This window comes from Cibotium barometz, chromosome 20, assembly GCF_041138505.1.
Source record: "Cibotium barometz isolate CiBa-2024 chromosome 20, ASM4113850v1, whole genome shotgun sequence".
Classification (NCBI taxonomy): Eukaryota; Viridiplantae; Streptophyta; class Polypodiopsida; order Cyatheales; family Cibotiaceae; genus Cibotium; species Cibotium barometz.
In genome coordinates, this window is record NC_141065.1 from 18,909,062 (window position 1) to 18,935,482 (window position 26,421).

Below are 26,421 nucleotides of genomic sequence, written 5' to 3' on the forward strand. Positions count from 1 at the left end.
ATGCCCATAGCCAAGTACCTGACCCTTGCTGAGAAGGGGTGTTAACAACCCTCAGGACATTGGTGTGGATTGCCCAGTTCGGGTTAGTCTTGCGCGGCATGATGAAGCCTGGGCGTGAGAGAGAGCGAAGAAGAGCGAAGAAGTTTGCTCTGCAGAGTTTTGCAGGTACACGCAGGGGACACGATTTTGCAAGTACACACAAATGCCCAAATTTTGGTCGCTTATCTACAATCGCATGGTCGCCACACGCGCCTCACCATGCCACACAAATTTTTTTATTTTTTTTAAAAATGTTTCCGTACGGATCCGTACAGTACGGTATGGTACCGTACCGTACGGCTGTACCGTACTGTACGGATCCGTACGTACGTACGGCATCAACCTTGATGGGATTGATCTCTTGGTGGGAGAGATCTGAGAAAGGGTTGTACTCGTAGGGGGGAAGCGATCCATCTAGAGGCCATGCATATCAAACCATGTAGTAATTGTGTGAGTACCAAGATCTGCTATGCCCATCATGTGCAAGCTGCTTGAAGGACTACAAGGCTAACCTCGGGAGGTGGTCTTTGTCTAAATTGTATAATTGAGATATGTAGGTGGTAGTCTGAAATAGTGCATCAAGGGCCAACTACGTCGCGGCAAGCTTAGCGAATACTATTTTGTATTGAAGGCTTATTCATAATCATTTAGGAAAACATCATCACTTGCACTGTCTTTGTCCTCCTCCAGTCCCACTCTCCCATATCAGGTCTCGAAGAAGAAACACCATTCATCATGGTTGGTTGCACGACTTGTCAAAAAGTCAGCTCTTAGTACCCGATTCTTGTAAGTGAGCTTGAAAACACTCTCCGAGAGAGAGAGAGAGAGAGAGAGAGAGAGAGAGAGAGAGAGAGAGAGACGTCTACAAAAGACCTGTCACGATCTCTGTACAACTTGAAGAATTAATCTCTCAAACAACGTATCGATAGAACTAAACCTTTAACTCAAAACAAATTAACAAGATCAAGCACATCATAAAGATAGAAATCAAAGTAGACATCACCATGGATAAGTATTGGGTTGAATCTCCCCCTTTGCATAAGTGGCTCCTCCCTTCCTTACGAGAGTATTTTAATCATGTATTGGTAAAAGTAGCCCAAGGAGCCATTAATAGCGTACCTTTTCAAAAGTGGGCTTGTTTACACAAAAATAGATGGACTAACCATAAACCTTAGTACAACTAATAAACTAATGTGTGAACCTAAAATTAATGGCTAGCTCATATGTTCAATGCTAGCACATGTACACAAAATATTGGGCACATTGCCATAGTCCAAAATAATCAAAATTGTGGTATGAACCACTTGAAATAGATGCTCAATAAATAGTGCCATGCGACACACATATACCATAAATGCTGGGAGACTAACTCGACCGCGCACAGATCATCCACGGGAGACACTTCAAGCGTGCTCTAGCATTGCTGGGAGACACACAACAGCCATGCGACTACTGCCGCTTATACACCTACTCACAATAAATAATAATGTTAGTTGCGACACATGCAAATAATCCTGCGACAAACACAAATAGTTAGGCCCAAAAATACAACAAGTAAGTACCAATCATGCATGTACTATCCATGCAGAATATGTGGAAATCACCCACGTATCGTAGGTAGTACATGTCACAAGCATCCCCGGTTGACCATAGAGGTATGTAGCTAACATCCCTCTTGCTCAGATTAGTAAATGTCCTCGGTTGCTTATTTGGTTCACCATCACAAATAATTTTTTTTTCTAACCAGTGAAAAAAAAGGACAAGCTTCAAGTCCAATTGGTTTTTATTTAAAAAATGCATAGATTAATTGGTTTTATAACTAAAACCTCAAAGATTTGAATCTTTAAATTCAATTCTAAGCAAAGCTACAACCGATTTTTCTCAATTTGAGCCGTGAAAATTACACTAAAGGATGGTTTTTTTTGGACACTGATTTGGTTGTATGAACGGACGAGATTTGGGTAACTGCAAAAGAATCTCAGGTATCCGTCTGGAATCTTCTCTTAGATGGTGCTTGAAGGTCAAAAGGTACTTGGTGTAAGTGTTGCTAGTGCGTGAAGTCGGATGCTGGTGATTGACAATTGCATCAAGTGCTAGCTCTTCCTCATTATCAACTAGTTGGGGTATCTCTTCATAAACAGGACGAGTAGAGATTTGTCCTCTAAATGGCTGTAGCAAGCTAATATGAAAAGAATTGTGAATTGTCCAATGAGAAGGTAAGTCTAGTCTATATCCAAGATCATTATCATTTTTAATGATTATCATTTTTAATGATTTTAAATGGACTATAAAATCTAGGAGCTAATTTCACAATAGGATTTCTTTCAACACTTTTTAGTCTTCTTTTCTCAATTCTCAACAAAACAAAATCACCAACATGAAAAGTCATCTTTTTATGCTTTTTGTTTGCTTGTTTTGTGTATTTTTCTTGAGCCTTTTGTATAGCTTGCATGGATGCTTTGAAAGTCTCTAGTGAACTCATCTGCAGCCTCTATAGTATGGAAAAGACGAGTGATAGGAGTGGGGAGAGTTTAACCATAAACGATTTCAAAAGGGGCTTTCTTTGTGGCAGAATGAGTAGTGTTGTTATATGCAAACTGCAATATATAAATGTACTTATCCCATTGCTTTGGATGAGAAGACACATAGGCTCTAAGTAAGTCTAGAATGGTACTATTTCTGACTTCTGTTTGACCATTTAGACTTAGGATGAAAGGTAGTTGTGAAATTCAACTTAGTGCCTAGGTTACTAAAAAGTGTAGTCCAAAAATCACTACTAAACTTTGAATCTCTATTAGAGACAATGACTTTTGATAAACCATGATGTACAAAAATATTTATAAAAAACAAATGTGCAGTCAGTCTTTTTGCAAGGGATGAAGTATGCTTGCTTGCTAAATCAGTCAACTATGGTTCAAATCATGTCATTTTGACTAGCTGTGTTGGGAAAACCAGTGATGAAATCTATAGAAATTTGATCCCATGGGTCATGAGGGATAGGCAAAGGCACAAGTAAGTCTTGGGTTTTACCTTTGTAGCGTTTTATCTTTTGACATGTCATGCATTTAGAGGCAAATTTAACTATATCTCTTTTCATTGTAGAGGATACTCCTCGATGTCCCACATAAGGGGTTTGGTGTAATTCTTCCATCATAAATTACCGGTGAGACTTTGTGATGCATAACCTCTTCTGAAAGAAAAGGTAACCATCATGATGTGAATAATCTGCACGAGGAATCCAACCACTATCTCTCATTCTACTCCACGTAGAAGAGAAATCTGAATCTTGGTCATAGGTATATTTTATAGTCTCAAAAGATAAAGATATTATTTATGCTGGGTCTTCTGCTAAGAGCATCGTTACCACATTTTCTTTACTAAGTTGGTATTGAATTGTGGGTTGGAAACTCTGAATAAAGGCTGTCCATTTAATATGCCTTCTGAGTCAGAAAGATTATCCTCGGAGTTACCCTCTTTCTCGGGAAGATAGTTGTCGTTGTCGAATTCATTTTCGATCATGCTCACCTTGACAATGGAAGGCTTGTTCTTCTCCAGGCAATTGGGAGCAATTTGCCCCTTTGGTTGCATCTTTAGTAGCAACAAATAGGTCTAGCTCTAGCATCATCTTTGTTGGTTGGAGTTGAGACTTGATTCTTCTTATTGCCATCCTGATTATTGTTGTTGTTGTCAGGAACTTTACTGAAGTGATTGCGTCCTTGAGGCCTATTAAATCTTTTAGAAAAAGAACCATTCCTTTGACAGTTGGAAGTATGAGCATCATAATATTTAGCCTCCTTAGGAATTTCATTCTTCTTTTCACAACTCAAAGTAAGGAGATAATATGAAAATATGATACTGTACGAGAATTTTCGGTATGATACGAAATTTTGGGATACCGTACTATAAAATACATTATAATGTACTATAAAATACATTTTTTTAAATAAAACACTTGAGAGAGAGAGAGAGAGAGAGAGAGAGAGAGAGAGGCTAGAGCTTCAAAGTTCAAGCTATGGAACTTGAATGTGAGAGAAGGGTGGGGGGGGAGGGCACTTTAAAGGAGTTGAGCAATGAGGCTCAAGAGCTCAACCGTGTAGGCCAAGACAAGCCAAAAAAAAAGGTCCAAAAATAGTAAAAAAACGGTTGCTTTTGCAAATGGTTAAAAACTGCCAATGGCCAATTCGTACCGTATGAGATGGTACGATATCGTACGGAATCGTACCCATAGTTGTTTCCGTACGGTGCACGACGCCATATTGTGCAGAATCGTACGAATTTTTTTCGAAAAAAAGTTATATATATATATATATATATATATATATATATTTTTTTTGGGTAATGGTCTTGTTTTTGCTTGTCTATGGCTGTTTGAGCTTCCTCAGTACTACGATGCTTCTCTCCTTTTTAAAATACTCCATGTCTTGAATTGGAAATACCTAAGTTTATAAGTATTTTTTTGAAACACTGTATTTTATCGTACGATAAGAAATTTTTTAAATATCATACCGTATTTTGCCGTACGGTATCGTACTTGACAACTATGATCGTATCGTACGAATAGGTTCATACTGGTATGAGAAACAACTATGGTTTATAGCAAGGCTCAAGACTACCCATCCTTTGTCCAAAGGGCTTCATGTCCTTTCCTTCCTTACCCTTTGGATTTTTGTGAGTTTCTTCAAGTACTTGTACCCAATGCTCTGATACCACCGTCAGGATCTTTGTACAACTTGAAGCATTAATCCCTCACAACAACGTATCAATAGAACTAAACCTTTAACTGAAAATAAATTGACAAGATCAAGCATAACATAAAGATAGAAATCAAAGTAGACCCATCGACAAGTATTGGGTTGAACCTCCCCCTCTTTGTAAGTCTTCCTTACGAGAGTATTTTAATCATGTATTGGCAAAAATAGCCCAAGGAGCCATTAATAGCATACGTTTTCCAAAAGTGGGCTTGTTTACACAAAAATAGATGGACTAACCATAAACCTTAATACAACTAATAAACTAATGTGTGAACCCAAATCTAATGGCTAGCTCATATGTACAATGCTAGCACATGTGTACAATGCTAGAAATTGTGCATCTCACTGAATTGGGGAATGCCTATTTATGAGACTTTATCCATTTATTTCCTTGTTTAGTCAAATAATCTTCGAGTTGTTTAGCCAACTCATCTTCCTCAGCTTGGCTCATCCTGTAAGGTGGAATACTGACAGGATGAGCACCAGGGATCAAGTCAATACGATGATCTACTGCCCGTTTAGGTGGTAAACCCGATGGCAATTCCTTAGGAAATACGTCTTGAAACGAATCAAGTATCTTCTGTAATTCTTTGCTTTCAAACACACTTAATTCATTGACATCCATGGAAGGTATGAGAAATGAAGAAAGTGGAATCAATACACAATGGAAAGCGGTATACAAAGAAGAATCCATTATATTTCCAAAATCAATTGTATTTACAAGAGGTCCCTGAGAGGGATGTATACAATCACCTAAAATACTATAGTGGGTGTCCTTATGCTGAAAAGAAAAAATATGACTAGACCAATCTATCTGGACTTGAAGAGTCTTAAACCACTAAATCCCTAGTAACAAGTCTACATTTTCTAGGTGCATAATATAGCATTCTATGAAGGCAATGAAGGGTTAGGGTTAGGGTTTACACAAGTTCAAGCAGGCGTGGAAACCAAGATGCAGAGAGAACACGACTTCAGTATGCTTGAATGATGAAAAAGTGAAGTACAATAGCCACATGATAGTGACCCTAAAGATAAGTGTTCACATGTCCGGCCATAAATGTGCCGGGTGGACCAAAACACTTATAAACTGCATATAAGTGAAACTGAGCTAAACTGGGGGAAAAAACCTCCACTAACTGAAGTAAAAAGTGCCCCAGTAATCTACTGATGATCACTAGCACTCCTCTGGGTGCATACACAGCATAAAACCCAACAAACCCCCTTGGAGTGATATGTGATCACTGTACATCATCCACCAAAAGGAAACAAATTCAAAGCATTGCGGAATGCTTCAAATTTCGGACGTGGCAATGCGTTGGTGAAGATGTCTGCCACATTCTGATCTGTAGGACAGTAGATCAGACTGATATCTCCTGCCTGGAGTCTCTCCCGAACAAAATGATAGTGAATCTCAATGTGTTTCGTGCGAGCATGAAACACAGGATTCCTGGCCACAGCAATGGCACTCTGACTATCAGTATAGATAGGTGTAGGCTCCTCCACTGAAATATCCATATCAGTCATGAGACGACGCAGCCAAACACACTCAACAGTAGTAGTGTAGGCTGCTCTGTACTCTGCCTCACAAGACAAAGTGGCCACTGTGGTCTGTTTCTTGCTTAGCCAAGAAATGCATGAAGAGCCAAGAAAGAAACAATTTCCACCAGTGGAATGTCTGGTATCAAAATCACCAGCCCAATCTGAATCACTGTAAGCATGTAACTGCATGTCACCCCCCTCAGGATAAAGCAATCCAAGAGACGAGGTACCCTGCAAATAACGGAATACACGCTTCACAGCTTGCCAATGTGACAACCGTGGGCTGTGCATTAATCTGCTCAACTGAGAGACTGCATACTGAATATCTGGCCTTGTATTACACAAGTAAATGAGGCACCCAACAGCCTGAGCATATGTAGTGGCATCAAAGGAAACACTGTCATCTTGTAGTGACAGTTTCATCCCAGGCTCCATAGGAGTACTAATAGGCTTGCAATCCTGAAATTTAAACTTCTCCATAAGTTTAGCAACATAGCGTGATTGCAACAACCCAATGCCTCTGTTATCCTGCACAAACTGTATGCCCAAATAGTAATGTACAAGGCCCAAGTCAGACATGTCAAATGTCTGTTGCAGTATCTCCTTAAAAGCTGCAATTTTGTCATCATTTGATCCCATGAGCAAGAGATCATCCACATAAAGACTGATGACCAGCAGATCTGTCTCTTCTTTCTTTACATATAGAGTGGCCTCTCATGGACTGTTCACAAATCCCTGAGTGAGTAGAAAAGCATCTATTTTTGCATACCAAGCTCGTGGAGCTTGTTTCAAACCATACAAGGCCTTTTTCAGCCTGCATACTTTCCCCTCATGACCATGTTCTGTAAATCCCATGGGCTGAAATACATAAACTTCCTCCTCGAGGTCCCCATGTAGGAATGCAGTCTTTATGTCCAACTGGTGAACAACCCAACCACGATGTGCAGCCAATGCAATGACACACCTAAGTGTCGACATACGGGATGTAGGAGCAAATGTCTCCTCATAATCAGTGCCCTTTTTCTGTGCATAGCCCTTTGCAACTAGACGGGCTTTGTACCTGTCAATGGATCCATCTGCATGTCTTTTCAACTTATAGACCCATTTAGTACCAATTGCTTTCTTGCCTTTGGGTAGATCAACCAAATCCCATGTTTGATTCTTTTTAATAGAATCAAGCTCATCTTGCATGGCTTTGTTCCAATGCACATTATCTCGTGCATCCACAAATGAATCAGGCTCATCATCATCCTGTAAACTGGCTGCCATAACCAGATTCAAATCCATGATGTGTGCATGCTCATTGGTCCTTGTTTCCCTACGAGTACGACTAGCAAGAGGACCCTCTAAATGGCTGTCCTGTAATGTCCTCAAATACCATCTAGGTATGTGTCTGACCTGTGGTGCCTGCTGTCCCATATTTGGTTCAGCTTCTGGCTCATTTGGCTGCTGAATTTCTGCACCACCTACATCATTTTCTGGCTGTCCTGTACCCTCATGAGTTGGATCACCAACTGTGGAATGAAACTCCATGGGTAGTAGACCTTCAAACACATCATTTTCAGCCTGATTTGCCTCATAACCAGCCATGGATATTTCTGATTTTTCATCAAAAATCACATCCCGACTAGTGAATATCTTCCTGGATAGTGGGTCATATAACCTGTAGCTCTTGCTCTCACGGCTATACCCAACAAAAATGCATTTTGTGGCTTTATCATCCAGCTTCCTCCTCAACTCTTTGGGTATGTGTGCATATGCAAGACACCCAAAGATACGAAAATGCGATACAGAAGGCTTGCGGCCATGCCAAGCCTCAAAAGGAGTAATAGAAACCAATGCCTTTGTGGGACATCGATTCAAAATATGACAAGCACACATTACTGCTTCCACCCAAAAGATATGTGGTAGCCTTTTTGCCTTTAGCATACATCTGGCCATCTCCATGAGTGACCGATTCTTCCTTTCTGCAACCCCATTCTGCTGTGGAGTGTAAGGAGTAGTATACTGATGTTTTATACCTCTACTCTCAAGAAAGGAATTCAGCATATGTGACATATATTCCCCCCCTCGGTCAGAACGGAGTGTCTTCACCTTGCATCCTGACTCTGTCTCAGCAAGTGCTACAAAGGCCAAAAATGCATCATATACCTGTGATTTCTGTGTCAAAGGATAGACCCAGCATATACGAGAGAAGTCATCAATAAATGTTGCAAAATAAAAGCAACCACCTAATGACTTCGTCTGCATGGGACCACAAAGATCACTGTGTATAAGTTGCAACTTTGCAGTTGCTCTTAGAGCCTGATCACGTGGGAAGGAAAACCTGTGCATTTTTCCCAAAATACATCCTTCACAAATGTGATCTGGAGGCTTCTCCATGAGAGGTAGATCTGTAAACATGTTATGTCGCTGCATAAGCATAAGACTACCAAAATTTACATGCCCCATGCGAGCATGCCATAACTCCGCATCAACCATAGCTGGAGTAAGAGTGAATGCATGATAAGCAGACTGATCCACTGGCTGAAATGCATCCAACTGATAAAGTCCATGACATAATGTACCAGTAAGCATCAAGGTCAAGGCATTAGCTTTGTCTCTGACCATGCATTTATCATCATCAAAGTGGACTTGCATTCCACAATGTGCTAAAGAAGAAATGGACAACAAATTCTTCTTTATCCTTGGTACATATAAGGCATCTGTGAGGCGGAGAATGGAGCCATCAATGGCTGTGAGCTGAATCTCCCCAATGCCACGAACTGGATATGAAGCATTGTTGGCACACTGAACAGTTTTGCCAACAGGGGCAGGGCCAACATGACTAAACAAATCCCTGCGAGATGTGATATGCTTTGAGGCACCACTATCAAAATACCAAGTACATGCATGCTCTGTCAAACTGAGTGCCTGTGAAGACCAAGAGGCATCATAGCTGCATGTATAAAAACAGTAATCCCTGTCCTCAACAAAAGAAGCAGTCTCTGGAGGAGCTTTAGAAGCATCATTAACAGACATCCTAGCTTCCTTTGCCTTCTCTTTGGCAATCCTCTTCCTACATTCCGTGATGTAGTGACCTGGCTTCTTACAGTAATGACATTTGCCCTTCTTCTTGGGCTGTCCATCACTTTTCTTGGTATCCTGTGAAGAACCACCATCACCTGAGTTTTGATTTGCACTCTTTGGCTGAGTTTTTCCTTTCCCCTTTTGACCTGTAGTAAATGCTTGTTCAGCATTTGTGTTCATATTCATATTCTTCCTCATTTGCTCCTCTTGTAGTAAGAGAGCAACAAGTTCCTGATACTTGAGGGGTTCAACAGCATTCCTCATGTTGAGGTTCAAAGAGGTATGAAAAGCCAAGTAAGATCTTGGCAAAGAGTGCAAGATGGTGGACACAAGCTGTGTCTCAGGAATAATCTCATCCACATTGATGAGTTGCTCTCTCAAATCCTGCAGCTTGTTTAAGTGGCTAGACATATCATCTCCTTCATTCATTTTCTGATTTTCCAGCTCTCTTTTCAAAAATGAGATCCTAGCCTCATTACGAGCAGCATACATCTGCTCCAAAGTCACCCATGCATTCTGTGAAGAGCCAGCTGAACGAATATGAGGTATAATGGACCTCTGAACTGACAATGCAATGAGTGACAAAGCTTGTGCATCCCAGGCATCCCATGTCTTTTGAGCATTTGTTCTTTGAACAGGCAATGGCTGTCCTGGAGCCTGTACCTGTTGTCCTCGTCCACGAGAACCCCCTTGGGGAGGAGTCTCTGGAGCCAATGGACTTGGACGTGGTTCATCACCACTAACAAAATCCCAAAGACCTTTTGCCACAAGCACATTTTTCAGCATAAAACTCCACAAGGAGTAGTTCGTGCCATCCAATTTGTCTTCCTTAGACAAATATGTGAATACATCACTTTGCTGTTGATTTGCCATTATGCTTTACGCACAATGTTGTACCTGTTTACCAAAAAAACCCAATAGCAGAAACCCTGATAACAACTGTACTCCACTGAATACAGTTCACCCAAATCTGCCTGCACTCTCAATCCTCTGAATGTGCAGCTCAATGCACCAATGACTGAGTAGAGCAGCAAATGGCGTACACAATGCCAAAATGCCCCAAAAATGCCCAAATTTGCTGCACCCAAACTGTGCAAAAAACCTGTATATTTCCTTGCTAGAAAATCTGCCTGTTGTGCGTGTATATTTTCACAGAGAAAATAAAAATGCCCAAAAACTGAATTTTAATGCTTACCACTAAATGACTGAGTTGCTTGTGGTATTTCTGCAGGTACAGATCACCAAAGTGCAAGTACAGTTAACTGTACTTCACAGGACTGATGATGTGGAAGTACTGTGCAGGTAGCGCTTACTGTACGGGCAGGTACAGTACTGTGTTGGGCGAGCAGGTACACGTCAGGTACAGAATGCGCAGGTTTGTACAGTCGCCAGGTACGCAGTACTGAATGCTGCACGGTTCTCTGCGCAGGTGATGGTTGGCGCGCTGACTGTACGGAAGCAAGTCGACTGAGTACTCAAGGCGACCAGCGTTGACAAGAGCTGGTACTGATGCTGACAGCAGCGAACAGGTACGACAGGCTGCAGGCGGCGATTTGCTGGCGGCGCTTACTGTACGGGACTGGTACACGTGCGCTGACAGGTACAGAATGCTGTACGGCGCTGTCAGGTACGGAATGCTGTACGACGCACAGTTGTAGCTGAAGGCGGCGTAGACTAGGTGTACGGGCAACAGATGCTGAGACTACAGTACGGCGCACAACACTGGCAGTGTACGGGCAGGGTAGAGCAAGCTTCAATGCTCTGATACCAATTGAAGGCAATGAAGGGTTAGGGTTAGGGTTTACACAAGTTCAAGCAGGCGTGGAAACCAAGATGCGGAGAGAACACGACTTCAGTATGCTTGAATGATGAAAAAGTGAAGTACAATAGCCACATGATAGTGACCCTAAAGATAAGTGTTCACATGTCCGGCCATAAATGTGCCGGGTGGACCAAAACACTTATAAACTGCATATAAGTGAAACTGAGCTAAACTGGGGGAAAAAACCTCCACTAACTGAAGTAAAAAGTGCCCCAGTAATCTACTGATGATCACTAGCACTCCTCTGGGTGCATACACAGCATAAAACCCAACATTCTAGAGTATCTTTGTAGTCTTGAATCTGGATTGGAAGCATCTCCACCTTTCGATCCCATACTTGCCGACCTACAGGTAGGCATACCTCATAGGTATGATCGCTGGGTGTCGTATCAAGACCAAGGTAGGATCAAAACGTACGTACGGATCCAATTCGTACCGTACATTCGTACGGTACGGGGATCCGTACGTTGTGTGTGTGTGTGTGTGTGTGTGTGTGTGTGTGTGTGTGTGTGTTGCGGCGTGCCTGCGTCTTGTGTCTACGTCTTGCGTCTGGAGGCCGTACGACCTCAACCTTCCGGTAAGGGCCAGCCGCCATGCTCTCTCTCCTCTACAGTCGCACTCTCTCTTCGCTACTGTCGCCGCCGCCTTCTCCCTGGGCCGCCCCCTGCTCACCGCCGCCTCAGTTCGCCTCTGCCCTCACCGCCCCTGTTCGCTTCGCGCCTCTGTGCGTAGCCGCCCTCTCTGTTCGCCACTGGCGCCCAGTACGGCTAGCAATATAACTCACCCACCCTTGCTCAGGCCCCCAAGGCAGCAACATAACTCTCTCTCTCTCTCTCTCAGAGCCTTACTCACTTGTGACAATGTGACTTGTCTTAAGTAATAAGTATTAAGTATTAAGTATGATTAACTTATTAAGTATGATTGACGACTTGTGATTCTAATTTCTCACTTTTGAATTAGTAGGTTTGTGATCTTGTTGTGTCTCTATTTCGAAAGTTTTATATGTCAATGTGGACATGGGATGAAATTTTATGTAGGTGGCTGAAATTTCTGAGATTTTATGTATTTTTACCAATGGTACGTATTTTTACGTACCTTAATTTTTTTTCGTACCAAACAATGTACAATACGTACGGATCCGTACAGTACATAACGTTTGGTACCACCTTGATCAAGACTCAATTTCTCCACAAGTTTGTAGTTAACAAAGTTGTGTGAGCTGCCAGGGTCTAGAAGAATGTGAATCTTATGGCCATTGACTTCTCCATAAACGCGGAGAAGATCATGCAAGCCAGATACTTTAGAGTTGAACAGACAATCAGAACAAGTACTAGGGCGAGAAAGTACAGTAATTGACGTACTTGTCAAAGACAACTGGTTAGCTGCCTTTGGCTTGGGTCCTGCGTTGGTCTTTGCACCCTTTTGCTTTGGGCACTCGTTACGCATGTGTCCTTTTTCTTCGCAGATAAAACAACGTCCTTCCTTCTTGAGCTTTAAAGCCCTGAGGAGTCGTTTCTTCTTCGCTGGATTCGAATTTGAATTCTTCGAAGGTTGGTCCGAAGACTTGCCTTCAATCGTGTTAGCCATAGGTGCGCAGAACTTTCTTTTATGCTTGTTCCCCTGCTCGGTAACGGGTTTAGACTTGGAAGAAACCATTGTATCATCATAGATACGAGCTGAATGAATGGCTTCGTCCAATGTTTTGCATTTGTTATTTTTAACCTGTAAACGGTATGAGTCTGGTAAACTAGCTACGAAGAAACCATTGTATCATCATAGATATGAGGTGAATGAATGGCTTCGTCCAATGTTTTGCATTTGTTATTTTTAACCTGTAAACGGTATGAGTCTGGTAAACCAGCTACGAAGAATCCCAAAAGAGTAGTGGGATCCATCTTTGTAGCTTTCATCTGCAAGTCTCTAAACTTCTGGAGGTAGACCTCATAAGTGAGGTGCTGCGAGGTCATGGTCAAAGCTGAAAACCGGGCAACAACATCATAATCATCCTCTTTCTTGAGGAATTCCTTCTTGAAAACGTCTTCGAAGTGTGCCCAAGTCGTTGGCTTAGGGTTGAGTTCCTTCTACCAAAGCAAAGCTTTGCCTGAGAGGAAACCTGCTGCTAACTGGATCTTTTTTCCATCATCATATGGATGAAACTGAAAGTCAACTTGCCACTTATGTAGCCAAGTGTCCACGATCTCCTTGGTACTCTCCTTATGCTCGCCCCCGAACTGTTCCCGGAGTAATATTGGGCCTAAAGCAGAGGCCAAGGTATCCAGAAAGCCAGGCAGGTGGCAGTTGATTACTTGCAGAAGGAGTTGGTTTCTCCAGGCTTTGTGGTTCCGGCTTCAAAGGGGGTGGTTAACAGGTTTTAGAAGACCTTGCGGGACTTCAGCAAGTTTCCAGGACTTGGTTTTGCACCGTAACAGGTGTTGATCCTTGTGAGCAGTGTGATGCCTCTTTGACTCAGAAGCAGAATGGTTCATTGATCTGGTTGATGGACACCAGATTGGACGTGAGCTTCCTGATGAGGCCGTTGAGCTCATGGTTGCAGATGACTCTTTGGGAGGCAGGATTGCGTATCTTGTGGTTTCTGCAGCATGCGAAGGATCATGGACTCTTGTACATAGGAGGGGGATTGATTGATGGAGTCCGACTCCACGGTGGGAGTGACTCAGTTTGGGGAGGAGATCCGGACACGAGGAGATCTACTTCAGGCCCAGGAGCAGTTTTATGGAGCAGTAAGAGGCAGTCATCTTTTGCCTTGTCGACGACAGAGACAGAGTACCGGGCTGCTTGTGATGCTGCTTGTGAGGTGGTGAGGTTGCAGAGGTTGCATTGCAGGATTGGGCTTCCACCGGAGGAACCCATGGTCATCCACATGCACTTTGTTCGTGAACAGATCGTTGCTGATGACATCTTGCTAGAGTTCTGTTCGACGGAGGACAGTACGGTGGACCTCTTCACGAAGCCGCTATCTCACGATTTGCTTAGGCGGCACCCCAACTCCCTGTGGTTGGTTTCACAGCCAGGCGCTGAGAGGGGGTGTTAGAAGTCATCTCCTGTCTTTATCAGACACCAGGGCCTCTGTTGTGGGTGTACCCGCCCTGTATAGGTGTTTTATCATTTTTCCTCACTCCCCGTATTTTTTTCCCCATTTTTTTCCATGATGTGGGTGGCTGCCAACAGGCTGGCAGGAGCCTCTGATGCTGGCCTACTGCACTCATGTGTTCCTGAAGACTGGCCGACCTGATCAAAGGAGGTCGTGGTGTTTTTCTGCTGGCCGACTAGCTTTGCCAAGTCGTGGAGGGCTGGTGGCACTTCATGCGTTGGCCGACTGCATCCATGGGGCCATATAAATAGGCCCCATGATCCCCACTTTGTATCATTCAGTTTTTCTCTGGATCTTGTGTATAGAGAAGAGTTTACACGCCTATCTCTCTGTCTTTCTTGTGCTGTCTATTTTTGGCACTCTACTTGCTCTTGTGGTCTCAAGTTTGGTTATCATTTTTGCTGCGTATTTTGACACACACGCGAGTGATTTCCACATATTCCGCATGGATAGTATATGCATGATTGGTACTGACTTGTTGTATTTTTGGGCCTAACTATTTGCGTTTGTCGCGGGACTATTTGCATGCGTCACAAGTAACATTATTGTTTATTGTGAGTAGGTATATAAGTGGCAGTATTCGCATGGTTGTAGTGTGTGACCCATTGATGCTAGCGCATGGTTGTAGTGTGTGACCCATCGCGGGACTATTTGCATGCGTCACAAGTAACATTATTGTTTATTGTGAGTAGGTATATAAGTGGCAGTATTCGCATGGTTGTAGTGTGTGACCCATCGATGCTAGCGCACGGTTGAAGTGTGTCACCCGTGGATGATGATCTATGCATTGTCGAGTTAGTGTGCAGTGGCTCTATTTATTGAGCATCCATTTTGAGTGATTCATACCACAATTTTGATTAATTTGGACTATGGCCGTGTGCCCAATATTTTGTATGATAAAGTTGGCACATGCAGAAGCAGAACATAGGAGAGAGGGAGAGGTAAGTGGAGAGAGAGAGACATCACACAATGAACATCATGTTATGTAGCAAGAGGCTTTAACAATGGCGATACCAGTCCGCAGATGGTGTAGAACATGTGTCTATGAATAGGCTAGCTGATGATCAAGTGAATAGAGGAGGCCCCTTTATATAGTGATGCAAGGGAGTTGACCGATTGCCCCTAGGAGCTGGCCAACTCCAGTATTGTGCAATACCAGATACACCTCGAAAAGAGCACCCGCCAGCCTGTTTCCTCCAAACAAAATACCACCACAAACAGCAAGAAACTTTGCTTGGCTCCGAATTCCCACACAAATGTGCAGTGAACTCGAAGAATAAAATGATGAGCTGGTGGACACACCGCGCCCATTATCCCCCAACAGTGGACTGTGAACACATCACGTCCCAAAAACCTTGAACAATGAGCTTGGAACTCATCCAGTCCATAATCTATGCTACACCAAGCAATGGACTTGGAACACATCTAGTCCATAGCTCCAAAAAATGAACTTGTCTCACCAGATATTGTAATGCTTGGAACTCCGCCTCACAGTTCCCATGCACCAGAAATGGAGCTACTAACAGCCCCCTCTCCCACCCACAAGCCTTCTCTGGCTGGACGCACATGAGGAAGAACAATCTGTATAACTATAGAAGTTGACCATCCATGTCCCCCCTCGCTTTTGCCACCTTGGGGACACTAGAAGTATCAGAATCATCATCATGTCTATGATCATTGCCTGTCTTTGAAAACTTGGTCCTGGCTTGGGTTGTACCTTTGGTCTTGCAATCCTTGGCCAAACGAACTTGCTTTCCAGAAGAGTAGCAATGACACTGTCATGTTTGTTGCACTGTAGCAATTGATTGATCCTGTCCACTAGGAGGGAACCTTACCTGCTCTTGAGAAACAAGGGCAGATGCCTCCTCCAAGAGGGAACCCATATTCACCGCAATAGCACACCTCTACAGGCAAGCCTTTCTGCCACTCATGATCCGAACACTCCACAACCAATCTCAAACACACTTCTCCAACAAACTCCAACGCCACGGAATGAAAGGACCGATTAGCCCCCTCTGAGAACTGAGGTAGAGTGGGACAGGATTGCTGCAAACAAGCCCACAAATCTTGTCGGAAAGCACCCAAGAAGTAGGTAGATCCATCGAAGAAGAGGCAGGCTGAAGATGCCACTAGTCGGGGGCGCTCCACACTCGAAGAAGGCCACCAACTGCTGACCAGGACTGAAAACGCAGCCTACACACCACCAGCAACTGAAAACGCTAATGAAGAAGATTGCAAAAGGAGAGAAAAACGCTGCCACCTACCGAAACGCAGCTGCAATGCTGAAAACGCAGCACCCAAGGGAAAACGCAGCCACCAGTAGCTGAAGAAAATGCAGCCAAAAACACAGCCTCCTGCTGTAGATGCAAGAAAACGCAGGCCGCATCTTCCAGCAAAAAATGCCAAGTTCAACAAATGAGGGAACGAGATGTGGATGCCAGCACCGAAGCGACTGATACCATGATAGAGTTGCACAATGCAAAAGCAAAACATAGGAGACAAGAAGAGGAAAGGAGAGAGAGAGAGAGAGAGAGAGAGAGAGAGAGAGAGAGAGAGAGAGAGAGAGAGAGAGAGACATCAGACAATGAACATCATGTTATGTAGCAACAGGCTTTTACAATGGCGATACTAACCAACAGATGGTGTAGAACATGTGCCTGTGAATAGGTTAGATGATGATCAAGTGAACAGAGGAGGCCCCTTTATATAGTGATGAAAGGAAGCTTGCCAACTGCCCCTAGGAGCTGGCCGACTGTTCCACGACCTAGGATGGGCCAGATCCGTCCAAATAAATCACCTTGGGGTGCACCTGTGTTGCTTAGGAGAAAGAAGGACAATAACTGGAGAATGTGTATAGATTATAAGAGATTGAACAAGCTGACAATTAAGAACCGTTATCCTCTCCCTAGATTAGATGACCTGATTGACCGGTTAGCAGGAGCGAAATATTTCACGAAGATAGATTTACGTACTTGCTGTCACCAGATACATATTCATGAAAGGTATGTCGAAAGAACCGCCTTTCGGACTAGGTATGGCCATTACGAGTTTCTCATATTACCTTTTGGGTTAACCAATGCTCCAGCCACTTTCCAGCAAATGATGAACGATCTTTTTCGTGAACATTTGGGAAAATTTGTGTGGTGTTCCTAGATGATATTTTGATATATAGTCGTACTCTTGAGGATCATGTTAGACACCTCACGATTGTCTTATCTATTTTAAGACAGAATCGACTATATGCTAAATTAAGTAAATGTGAGTTCTTTATGACCGACATCATTTACTTGGGACACAAGATCACTCGAGATGGATTGAGCATTGACTATGACCGAGTTCAGAAGGTTCTGGACTGGCCTATACTGCGTACAGTGAAACAACTTCGTTCTTTTCTCGGTTTTGTTGTTTTTCTTCGGAAATCTGTACGGGAGTACTCTCAGCTCACACTACCGATGACCGACTTGTTGAAAGGTTGTGGACGTAAGTCCAATCAGCCTATCATTTGGAATAAAGATCCAGATATGGCCTTCAGACTTTTGAAAGATAAAGTCAAGGAAGCACCTATCTTAGCATTACCTGATCCTAGTCGGCCTTATGTTCTTGAAACTGATGCCAGTGACTATGCTATCGGGGTTGCTCTATTTCAAGATGGTAGACCGGTTGCTTTTGAAAGTAAAAAGCTAGACGACACTCAATCTCGTTGGCCAACCCTTGAGAAAGAGCTTTATGTTGTGATTCATGCTCTCAAGGTTTGGAGACATTATTTATATGGCTCCAAGTTTGTGGTATTGACTGATCATCAGTTAATCAAGTATCTGTGTGATGCGGATGATTTGAGAGGAAGGAAAGCTTGTTGGACTGAGTTAATGCAAGATTTTGATTTTGAGAGGAAGGAAAGCTCGTTGGACTGAGTTAATGCAAGATTTTGATATGGCTCCAAGTTTGTGGTATTGACTGATCATCAGTTAATCAAGTATGTGTGTGATGCGGATGATTTGAGAGGAAGGAAAGCTCGTTGGACTGAGTTAATGCAAGATTTTGATTTTGAGATTCATTATCGGAAAGGGTCCATGAATAATGTTGCAGATGCGCTTAGTCGAATTAGAGAGGTGAATACTTTGTCGTTCACCGAGATTTCTACTGACTTATTTCAGTCATTGAGAGGGCTTTCAGGACTGATAGTTATTTTGGTCCATTTTGGCAGAAGATCCAGGACGGGAGCTCATTGATTGACCAAGACTCGATGACTGAGCAGTCTACCATTGAGGTTGCCGGAGGCCAGTGGTGGATGATTCGGAATGGTTTACTATTCCGTAATGACAAAATTTGTGTACCACAGATCCCGGACATTAGATCCAAGATTCTTAAGGAGTGTCACGACGCCCCTTCTACTGGACACCCTGGGGTACACAGGACACTATCGTTAGTGAAACACACTTTTTATTGGCCAAAGATGAAAGGGTATGTAGAAGATTATGTTCTCAAGTGTCAAATTTGTCAGGCAAATAAAGCTGAACGCTTTAGATTGGGTGGGTTGTTGCATCCTCTGCAAATCCCAGGTAATAAATGGGAAAGTATTTCCATGGATTTTATTACCGGATTGCCAAGAACACATCAAGGCCACGATTCTATTTGGGTTGTGGTAGATCGCTGGACAAAAATGGCTAGATTTTTACCGACCCGGAAGGCTATTACAGCTATGTAATTAGCAAGGCAGTTTATCGAGCAATTGTTTAGACTGTATGGGTTACCGCAGGACATAGTCAGTGATAGGGACTCTAAGTTTACGAGTGATTTTTGGAAACTTGTTTTGAGAAGTTAGAAACAACTTTGAATTTGAGTTCCTCAGATCATCCTCAATCTGATGGCCAGACTGAAAGAGTGAATCAGATTTTGGAAGATATGCTTCGAGCATATGTATCCAAAAGACAGAGTTCATGGGAGGATTATCTTCCTATGTTAGAATTTGCATATAACAGTACTAAGCATACGAGTACAGGGTTTAGTCCTTTCATGCTTATGTATGGTTTTCAACCTAGATCACCTGTTACAGTAGGATTCTCAGGACTTCAGCATGATGCAGTACGTAATTTTTTGTAAGATATGCAGGAAATGTTACAAGTTGCAAAGGAATCTATTAGAAGTGCTCAAGACTGAGACAGGTTTTATTCTAATAGACATCGTTCACCGAGAGAGTTCTCTGAAGGAACGATGGTGTATTTGCGAGTTCCGAAAGATTCCGAGACTTTACGGACAGGTCCGAAATTATCCCCTAGATACTGTGGACCATTTCGTGTTACACGACGGATTGGTTCAGTTGCATATGAATTGGATTTGCCTTCTCATGTGAAAGTTCATCTTGTATTTCATGTCAGTAGACTTAAGTACTGGGTGGAGCAGATTAGTTAGTTACTCCTCAAGAAATTATAAATGTCGAGGACATGACATTTGTTCCGCACGAACCTGAAAAGATTCTTGGATTTCGTGAACGAAGATTGCGTCATACGCTGATCACGGAATACAAGATCAAGTGGAAGGATTGTGTTGAGGAGGACGCTACATGGGAGACATTGACTACTCTTCAGAGAGATTACCCTGGCTTTTTAGTGAGCTCAGGAGTGAGCTCTTAGAGGAAGGGGAGTATGTCATGTGCACAGTGTGTATCTACCGTGTGCTATACGCATGCAAGACTAGTTTCGAGGCTTGGGGAAGCCTGGAACTAGGCAGGTTGATTGACGAGCTGAGTTAGGGAAATACTAACGGGCGGGCACCCAAGTGTGGACGCCCGATGACCGGCCAAGAGCCTATAAAAGGGTGGCCAAGGTTAGTTATTGTATGATAGAGAGTCTCGCGAGTTTGTGAGAGCTCTATGGTCTCGGAGCCTGGATCTAGTGGAGACGTGCACCTGCTTTGTGCAGCCGAGGCCGACAGCAATCTCGAGGCCCGCGAGGGCAGCTTCGTGGCGGTATGGGACGTCGCGAGGAGGAGATTGGTCGGTACGTCATCCTAGTTAGCTCAGCTCGTGGCTCGGTGGCGACAGCCAAGACTGTGGGCTTGCCCACGGCTGTCATGGTTGGGAGGTGAGTCAGGCCTGCACCCCCTTGCTTGTTTGTTTGTTCGTTTGTTTGCAGGATTCGAGTTTCGAACCAAGATCGATCATGAGGGGATCCGTGGGGATTTGACACGGAGAGCAACAAAATGCTCATCAAACTCCACCCGTACGCCAGTCTTACAAACCTGATGCACTGACAACAGATGAAAACCAAGTGACGGAACATACAACACCTGGGAGGAATGCTCCCCCCCTCTGCCATCATCGGGAACTATCTCCATCGTGCCCTCACTGTGAACTGGGATAGTGGATGTATCCCAAGTAAGAATGTGACCAGAATTCCTGCAGAGATTCTGTAAATCTGAATGGGAAGGAGTCATGTGCTTGGAAGCACCACCGTCTAGAATCCACTCTCGAGTATCCATTGCGGACAATCCTCCAATCTCCTCCCTGCCTGAAGAAAATGAAACATCGGTGTCCATCACCTCCAGGTGGAGCTTGAAGAACTTCTTGCTGAAGAGCCTGCAGCTTGTTAATATGCTCCCGCATCGTCAACGACTTTGCAGGGCTCATAACCCGCATCTGTACTTCCAAGGAAATCCTCTTCATGGGCGATACCCTGTTGTAAAGAGAAGCCAAATGCTGCCATATACCTCTGGCCAGCATCATATGCTTTACGTGATTGATTACTTGTGGTGTGCAATTGAGGAAAATAAATGACCGGACCCTGGCGTTGACACGATCCCACATCTGTGCCTATGCCTTTCGGTCCTTCTTCATCGACAGTAACTCCCCTTCCTCTGCTTCTGGCCGTGGAACCCCGATGACGATGAAATCAGCAAGGTCATATGACTCCAGCACAGACTCCATCATAACCTTCCAGATGCCGTAATTGTTCCCGTCCAACTGACGGTCCACTGGGAACGTGGGGAGAGTCGGGATCTTCACGTGCTTCTTAGCCATCTCTAACAAATCTACCATCGCGGGGATGTAACTCAAAAAAAGGGTGGGTGGGTGGGGAAAAAGAACTCTAAACCTGCAAGTGGCTGTCCAGCACCTTAGTCCGCCTTCCTCTTGCAACTTCTCTTCCCGAACAGTCCAAAACAGTCCACCAATCAGCAACTTAACTATCCCCCTCTTGCTCAGAAAACTCCCAAGATCTATCAAGAGCCTAGGGCTTTGATACCATGTCAAAATACGCAGCGGAAATGATAACCAAACTTGAGACCACAAGAGCAAGTAGAGTGCAGAAAATAGACAGCACAAGAAAGACAGAGAGATAGGCGTGTAAACTCTTCTCTATACACAAGATCCGGAGAAAAACTGAATGATACAAAGTGGGGATCATGGGGCCTATTTATATGGCCCCATGGATGCAGTTGGCCAGCGCATGAAGTGCCACCAGCCCTCCACGACTGGGCAAAGCTAGTCGGCCAGCAGAAAAACACCACGACCTCCTCTGATCAAGTCGGCGAGTCTTCAGGAACACATGAGTGCAGTCGGCCAGCATCAGAGGCTCCTGCCAGCCTGTGGCAGCCACCCACATCATGGAAAAAAATGGGAAAAAATGGGGAACAAAATACGGGGAGTGAGGAAAAATGATAAAAACACCTATACAGGGCGGGCACACCCACAACAAAGGCCCTGGTGTCTGATAAAGACAGGAGATAACTTCTAACAGTGTGGAATCACCCATGTACTGTAGGTAGTACAATGGTGTCACAATCATCCCCGGTCGACCATAGAGGTATGTAGCTAACAAGACCAAAGGGTCTATGAGGCCAGAAGTGTTACAATGTGTCCATTAAGTGACATAATCATGGAAAAAACATAGACCTAAACAGAGCTGAAAGAAAAAAACAGCCCTGTAATTGCCAGTGGTACAATGAACAATGTGAGGGGCAAAGAGAGAGAGAGCTCTTACTTATCTAAGTCAGTGCTGTTAAAGTTTGTGCTTTTCACATTAGTTTCACCCTAGCTTGCAAAAGTTTTGTTCATTACACTGTTTTGTTCTCACAGATCTATCAGAATTTCAAAGCTACTGTGAATTATTTCTTCGAGGACACAAATGCTTTGGATAGTCAGCTTGCAGCGACTCAACATAATCTTGGTTACATTGGGCCACAGAGATCAGCAGGCGGTCCCAATATCGGACAGCTGAATCCTAGCACACGGTCATTCAAAATCGTTACAGAATGTCCTCTCATTGTCATGTTCCTGTTTCAGCTGTATCCTAGATACGTCCAGTCCAACATCTCTATTCTGTTGCCATTGATGGTAATGGCAATCTCAATACCTGGTCCACAACAAGTGCCATCCAATCTCAAGAATCAATTCACAGAGCTGAAAGCAGCTCAGGTTAAGGTATGTACATGACTGAAATCAAACAGCAAGAGATTGGCTCACTTGTTTTTTTAACTGATGAGGGCGTGTTTGATGTGAATTGCAGACAGTTTCATTTCTAACTTACTTGCTGAGAAGTTTTGCGGACTGTATCCGACCGCATGAAGAGAGCATTTCAAAAAGCATTGTCAACCTGCTCGTGACCTGCCCTGATTCTGTTTCTATACGCAAGGTGTGCTGTCTACACATCTTGAACCTTCTGGGTTGATTTTCAAACAGCTGGACTTTTTAAATAGCATACACATCTCCATGCTGGTGACGAAGAGTCTCTGACCGTGGGCTCTTTGCATGTTCTGGATGCTGCCAAATAATACTTAGATCAAATCATTTTTTTTTTGCAGGAGCTGCTTGTGGCAACTCGGCATGTTCTGGCAACTGAATTCAGAAGAGGCTTTTTCCCTCTAATAGATAAAATTTTGGAAGAAAGGTATGCTTTTTGTCCATGGCCCACTTGTTTCATTACTTAGGCTGGCTACACACAGCCTAAGCACAAAACCATAGTTGTCCATTGCGTGGGCAGGAATGGGCAGCTGGGTAACTTGGATGGCAGCTCTTACTTTAGTCACACCTCTTCACACAGGGGAAAGGGAAAAACCATAGGCAAATGGTGGGCCCTATGACGGTCGGAGTGGTCATCACATACCAGCCACCAGGTGGCATGTTAGTCAGGCAGCATGAATGTAGCCTAAATTTTGGTGTGTAAACCCATCAAAGGTGCTCATTGGCGACACCGAAAAAAAAATGATGGGTGCCTAGGTTTTGTATATTCAGCCTTAGAGGCAGGCCAGTCATACCTCTCAGCTCTATTTTTTGGGTTCTTGTTTTGGTATTGCTCAGAGATTATAGTATATTTTTCTCTTTTTTCAGAGTTCTGGTGGGAACTGGTCGAGCTTGTTTTGAAACACTCAGACCACTAGCATACAGCATTCTTGCAGAACTTATACACCATGTGCGCCTCGATCTAAAGCTTGCCCAGGTAATTGACAATGCAAACTCAGTTGTCAGGTTACTCTTGTCTGATGGGATTATTGGTAGATTTTAGGTTTTGCTCTCAAATTTAGAGCTTGTTTTTGTTTTAACAATATTATCTTTTTATTTTATTTTTTATACGTTTAGCTGCTCTTATGATTGTTAATACTTATGTCTGCTACTGTCTGTTTGAATTGGTTGATGATTGCAGCTTTCTCGAATCATATATTTGTTCTCAAGAAATATGCATGACTCTTCTCTTCCGTTGAGTGTTCAAACCACATGTGTCCGCTTAATGCTGAATCTGGTATGTGCATGGGAACTTGCTATTTTTTTCTTTCGGGGTAGAGATCCTGTCATTCAGTTGATGATGTTTCATGTCTCTCGCTCAACCCACCGGGAGTGGGGGAGAGGCTATCATTCACTAGTGAAGGACTGCCTTTGGCTATGTCAAATCTTTAATAATTTCTTATTAATGATATCACATGTCACCTGTGCAGGCGGAGCCCATCTTCATTCGAGGGGTTGACCTATCTAGCAAAGAAGAGGGTAGAGCTTTATTGGTAAGACACTCAATTTTGAGCCTTTCCTCTTGAACATTTTTTTTTTCTGGGCTTACTTTGAAACTAATAAGTGTCTCTCAGGCTAAGTTGATTGATGAAGTGTCTCGGATCAAATAACCTCTTTTCTTTTGTAGGGATGCATCTTGGATGCTTTTGTCAGCAAGTTTGGAACTCTCAAGCATATTATTCCGCAGGTTGGTTATTCTGAATAATGGAATTGTCAACAGCAAACAAAGCTTAGTAATTGATTACCAACATGTTCATATGTCTCGAAAGGAAACATATGTGGCGAGCTGAGAAGATGCAATTTGCATTTGCCCGACTAGCTACGTTGTGTGTGTGTTTGTGCATGTGCGTGTGTGTAGATCTAATTCAGTTCTTGACCGAGTCTGCCCTTCACTTTTGGAGTAGTGATAGAAATACAGTACTGTTGTTTAAGCATTTAGATTTGTCCACTAAGGTGGAGATATCTGCACCTACTCATGACAGATGTCATAGTACATAGTCTATGATGTGCATGATGGAGTTGGTGGTATGAAGCTTTGAAGTTTAGATTGCACTTTGATTTTTGTAAGTTTTGAAAATAACTTGAACTTTTCATTGGTTTGTATACCTTGGAAGTGTTGTTCCCAAAGAGTAGTTTTAATTTGCCAACTTAATGAAAGTGTGCTGAATTGAGATCTTTAGTTTGATAAGCTCATTGAAGCTTGAGACATGTTGATTGCAAAAGCTTTTGCAAGGTGGAGAAGGGGAGGAAGGCAAAGAACGCCCCAGCTTAAGGACACGATTGGAGCTTCCTGTTCAGGTTTATACATTATTTTACGATGGTTGCTTGCAGTGTTGGCATTTCTCTTCATTTTTGCAGGTTTATACATCATTTTATGATGGTTGCTTGCAGTGTTGGCATTTCTCTTCATTTTTCATTTTGATATACATACATACACACATACATGCATAAGGACAACTACTATGTAACTACTAGTTCTACAGTCACTACTTAGTCATGCATAAGGACAACTACTATGTAACTACTAGTTCTACAGTCACTACTTAGTCATGCATAAGGACAACTAGTACTACTTAGTCATACATAAAGACAACTAGTACTACTTAGCCATGCATAAGGACACCTAGTAGGTAACTAGTACTACTTAGTCATACACATAAAGACAACCAGTACTACTTAGTCATGCATAAGAACAACTAGTACTACTTAGTCATACATAAAGACAACTAGTACTACTTATTCATGCATAAGGACAACTAGTAGGTAACTACTAGTTCTCCAATCACTACTTCTAGGTGACTTCCCTCAATAGGGCACTAAAACTTTGTTTTTGGGTTGGCAATAATTATTATGGATAGAGATGCTCATTTCTAGGGTTTAACATTATTTGATTACTTCTAATCAAAAACCAAGAAATGCATTTCATGATTTTGGGGATTTTGGATGCACCATATAAGAATATGGCACATCGCAAAGAGAGATAGCAGGACAAAGCACAATAGACAATGCAATAGATACACATATATGTATGTTATGTATGTAAAGCTAGATATTGGGGTTCAAATCATGTTCTTTCCTGAGCATAATATGACAAGCCACTCGAGCAAGGGCCACTGATAGTGTTGGCATCATCCTACATCCTACCTTCCTTTTTCTTTTGCATTTTTGAAAATTTGCAAGTAGGTCTATTGTTTATTTTTTGCTTTATTTGATGTAATTAGTATTGTAGCAGTTAAATTTTATGATACTAGGAAGCGTAATTCTTGGTTTTTCAGACCGCACTCAATCTCCAACCACCACCTGAGCATTCAAAGGAAGTCGCTGACTGTAAACAATTAATCAAATCGCTAGTCATGGGTATTGGATTCAACCAGGATGTCAAAATTCGCTGAGTCAATTTGTACTGCTCCATTTTTTACTTAAATAGATGTTTGAGTGGATAATGAAGACTCTTGATGCAGGCATGAAGACCCTTGTTTGGAGCATAACCTTTGTCAATGCACCACAAATGCAAGGAGGCCAGGCATCAGTTGTCGGTAATACCATCGGTCCAAAGGGCATGAGAGAAGATGAGGTTAGTTAAGTATACCAGTGC

The 26,421-nt window shown here is 43.0% G+C and overlaps 1 protein-coding gene across 1 annotated transcript in view; it reads left to right on the plus strand.

Moving 5' to 3' along the window:
• The window catches only part of LOC147627625 (uncharacterized), a 122,904-nt gene that overhangs the window by 8,642 nt on the left and 87,841 nt on the right, over positions 1-26,421 (plus strand). Inside the window, exons 3-12 of the mRNA XM_086814536.1 lie at positions 22,404-22,748; positions 22,834-22,959; positions 23,129-23,214; positions 23,655-23,763; positions 23,968-24,063; positions 24,257-24,319; positions 24,454-24,513; positions 25,050-25,124; positions 26,102-26,183; positions 26,288-26,400. Coding sequence (XP_086670662.1) covers positions 22,404-22,748; positions 22,834-22,959; positions 23,129-23,214; positions 23,655-23,763; positions 23,968-24,063; positions 24,257-24,319; positions 24,454-24,513; positions 25,050-25,124; positions 26,102-26,183; positions 26,288-26,400 — 1,155 coding nt within the window. The remainder of the gene's footprint in view (positions 1-22,403; positions 22,749-22,833; positions 22,960-23,128; positions 23,215-23,654; positions 23,764-23,967; positions 24,064-24,256; positions 24,320-24,453; positions 24,514-25,049; positions 25,125-26,101; positions 26,184-26,287; positions 26,401-26,421) is intronic.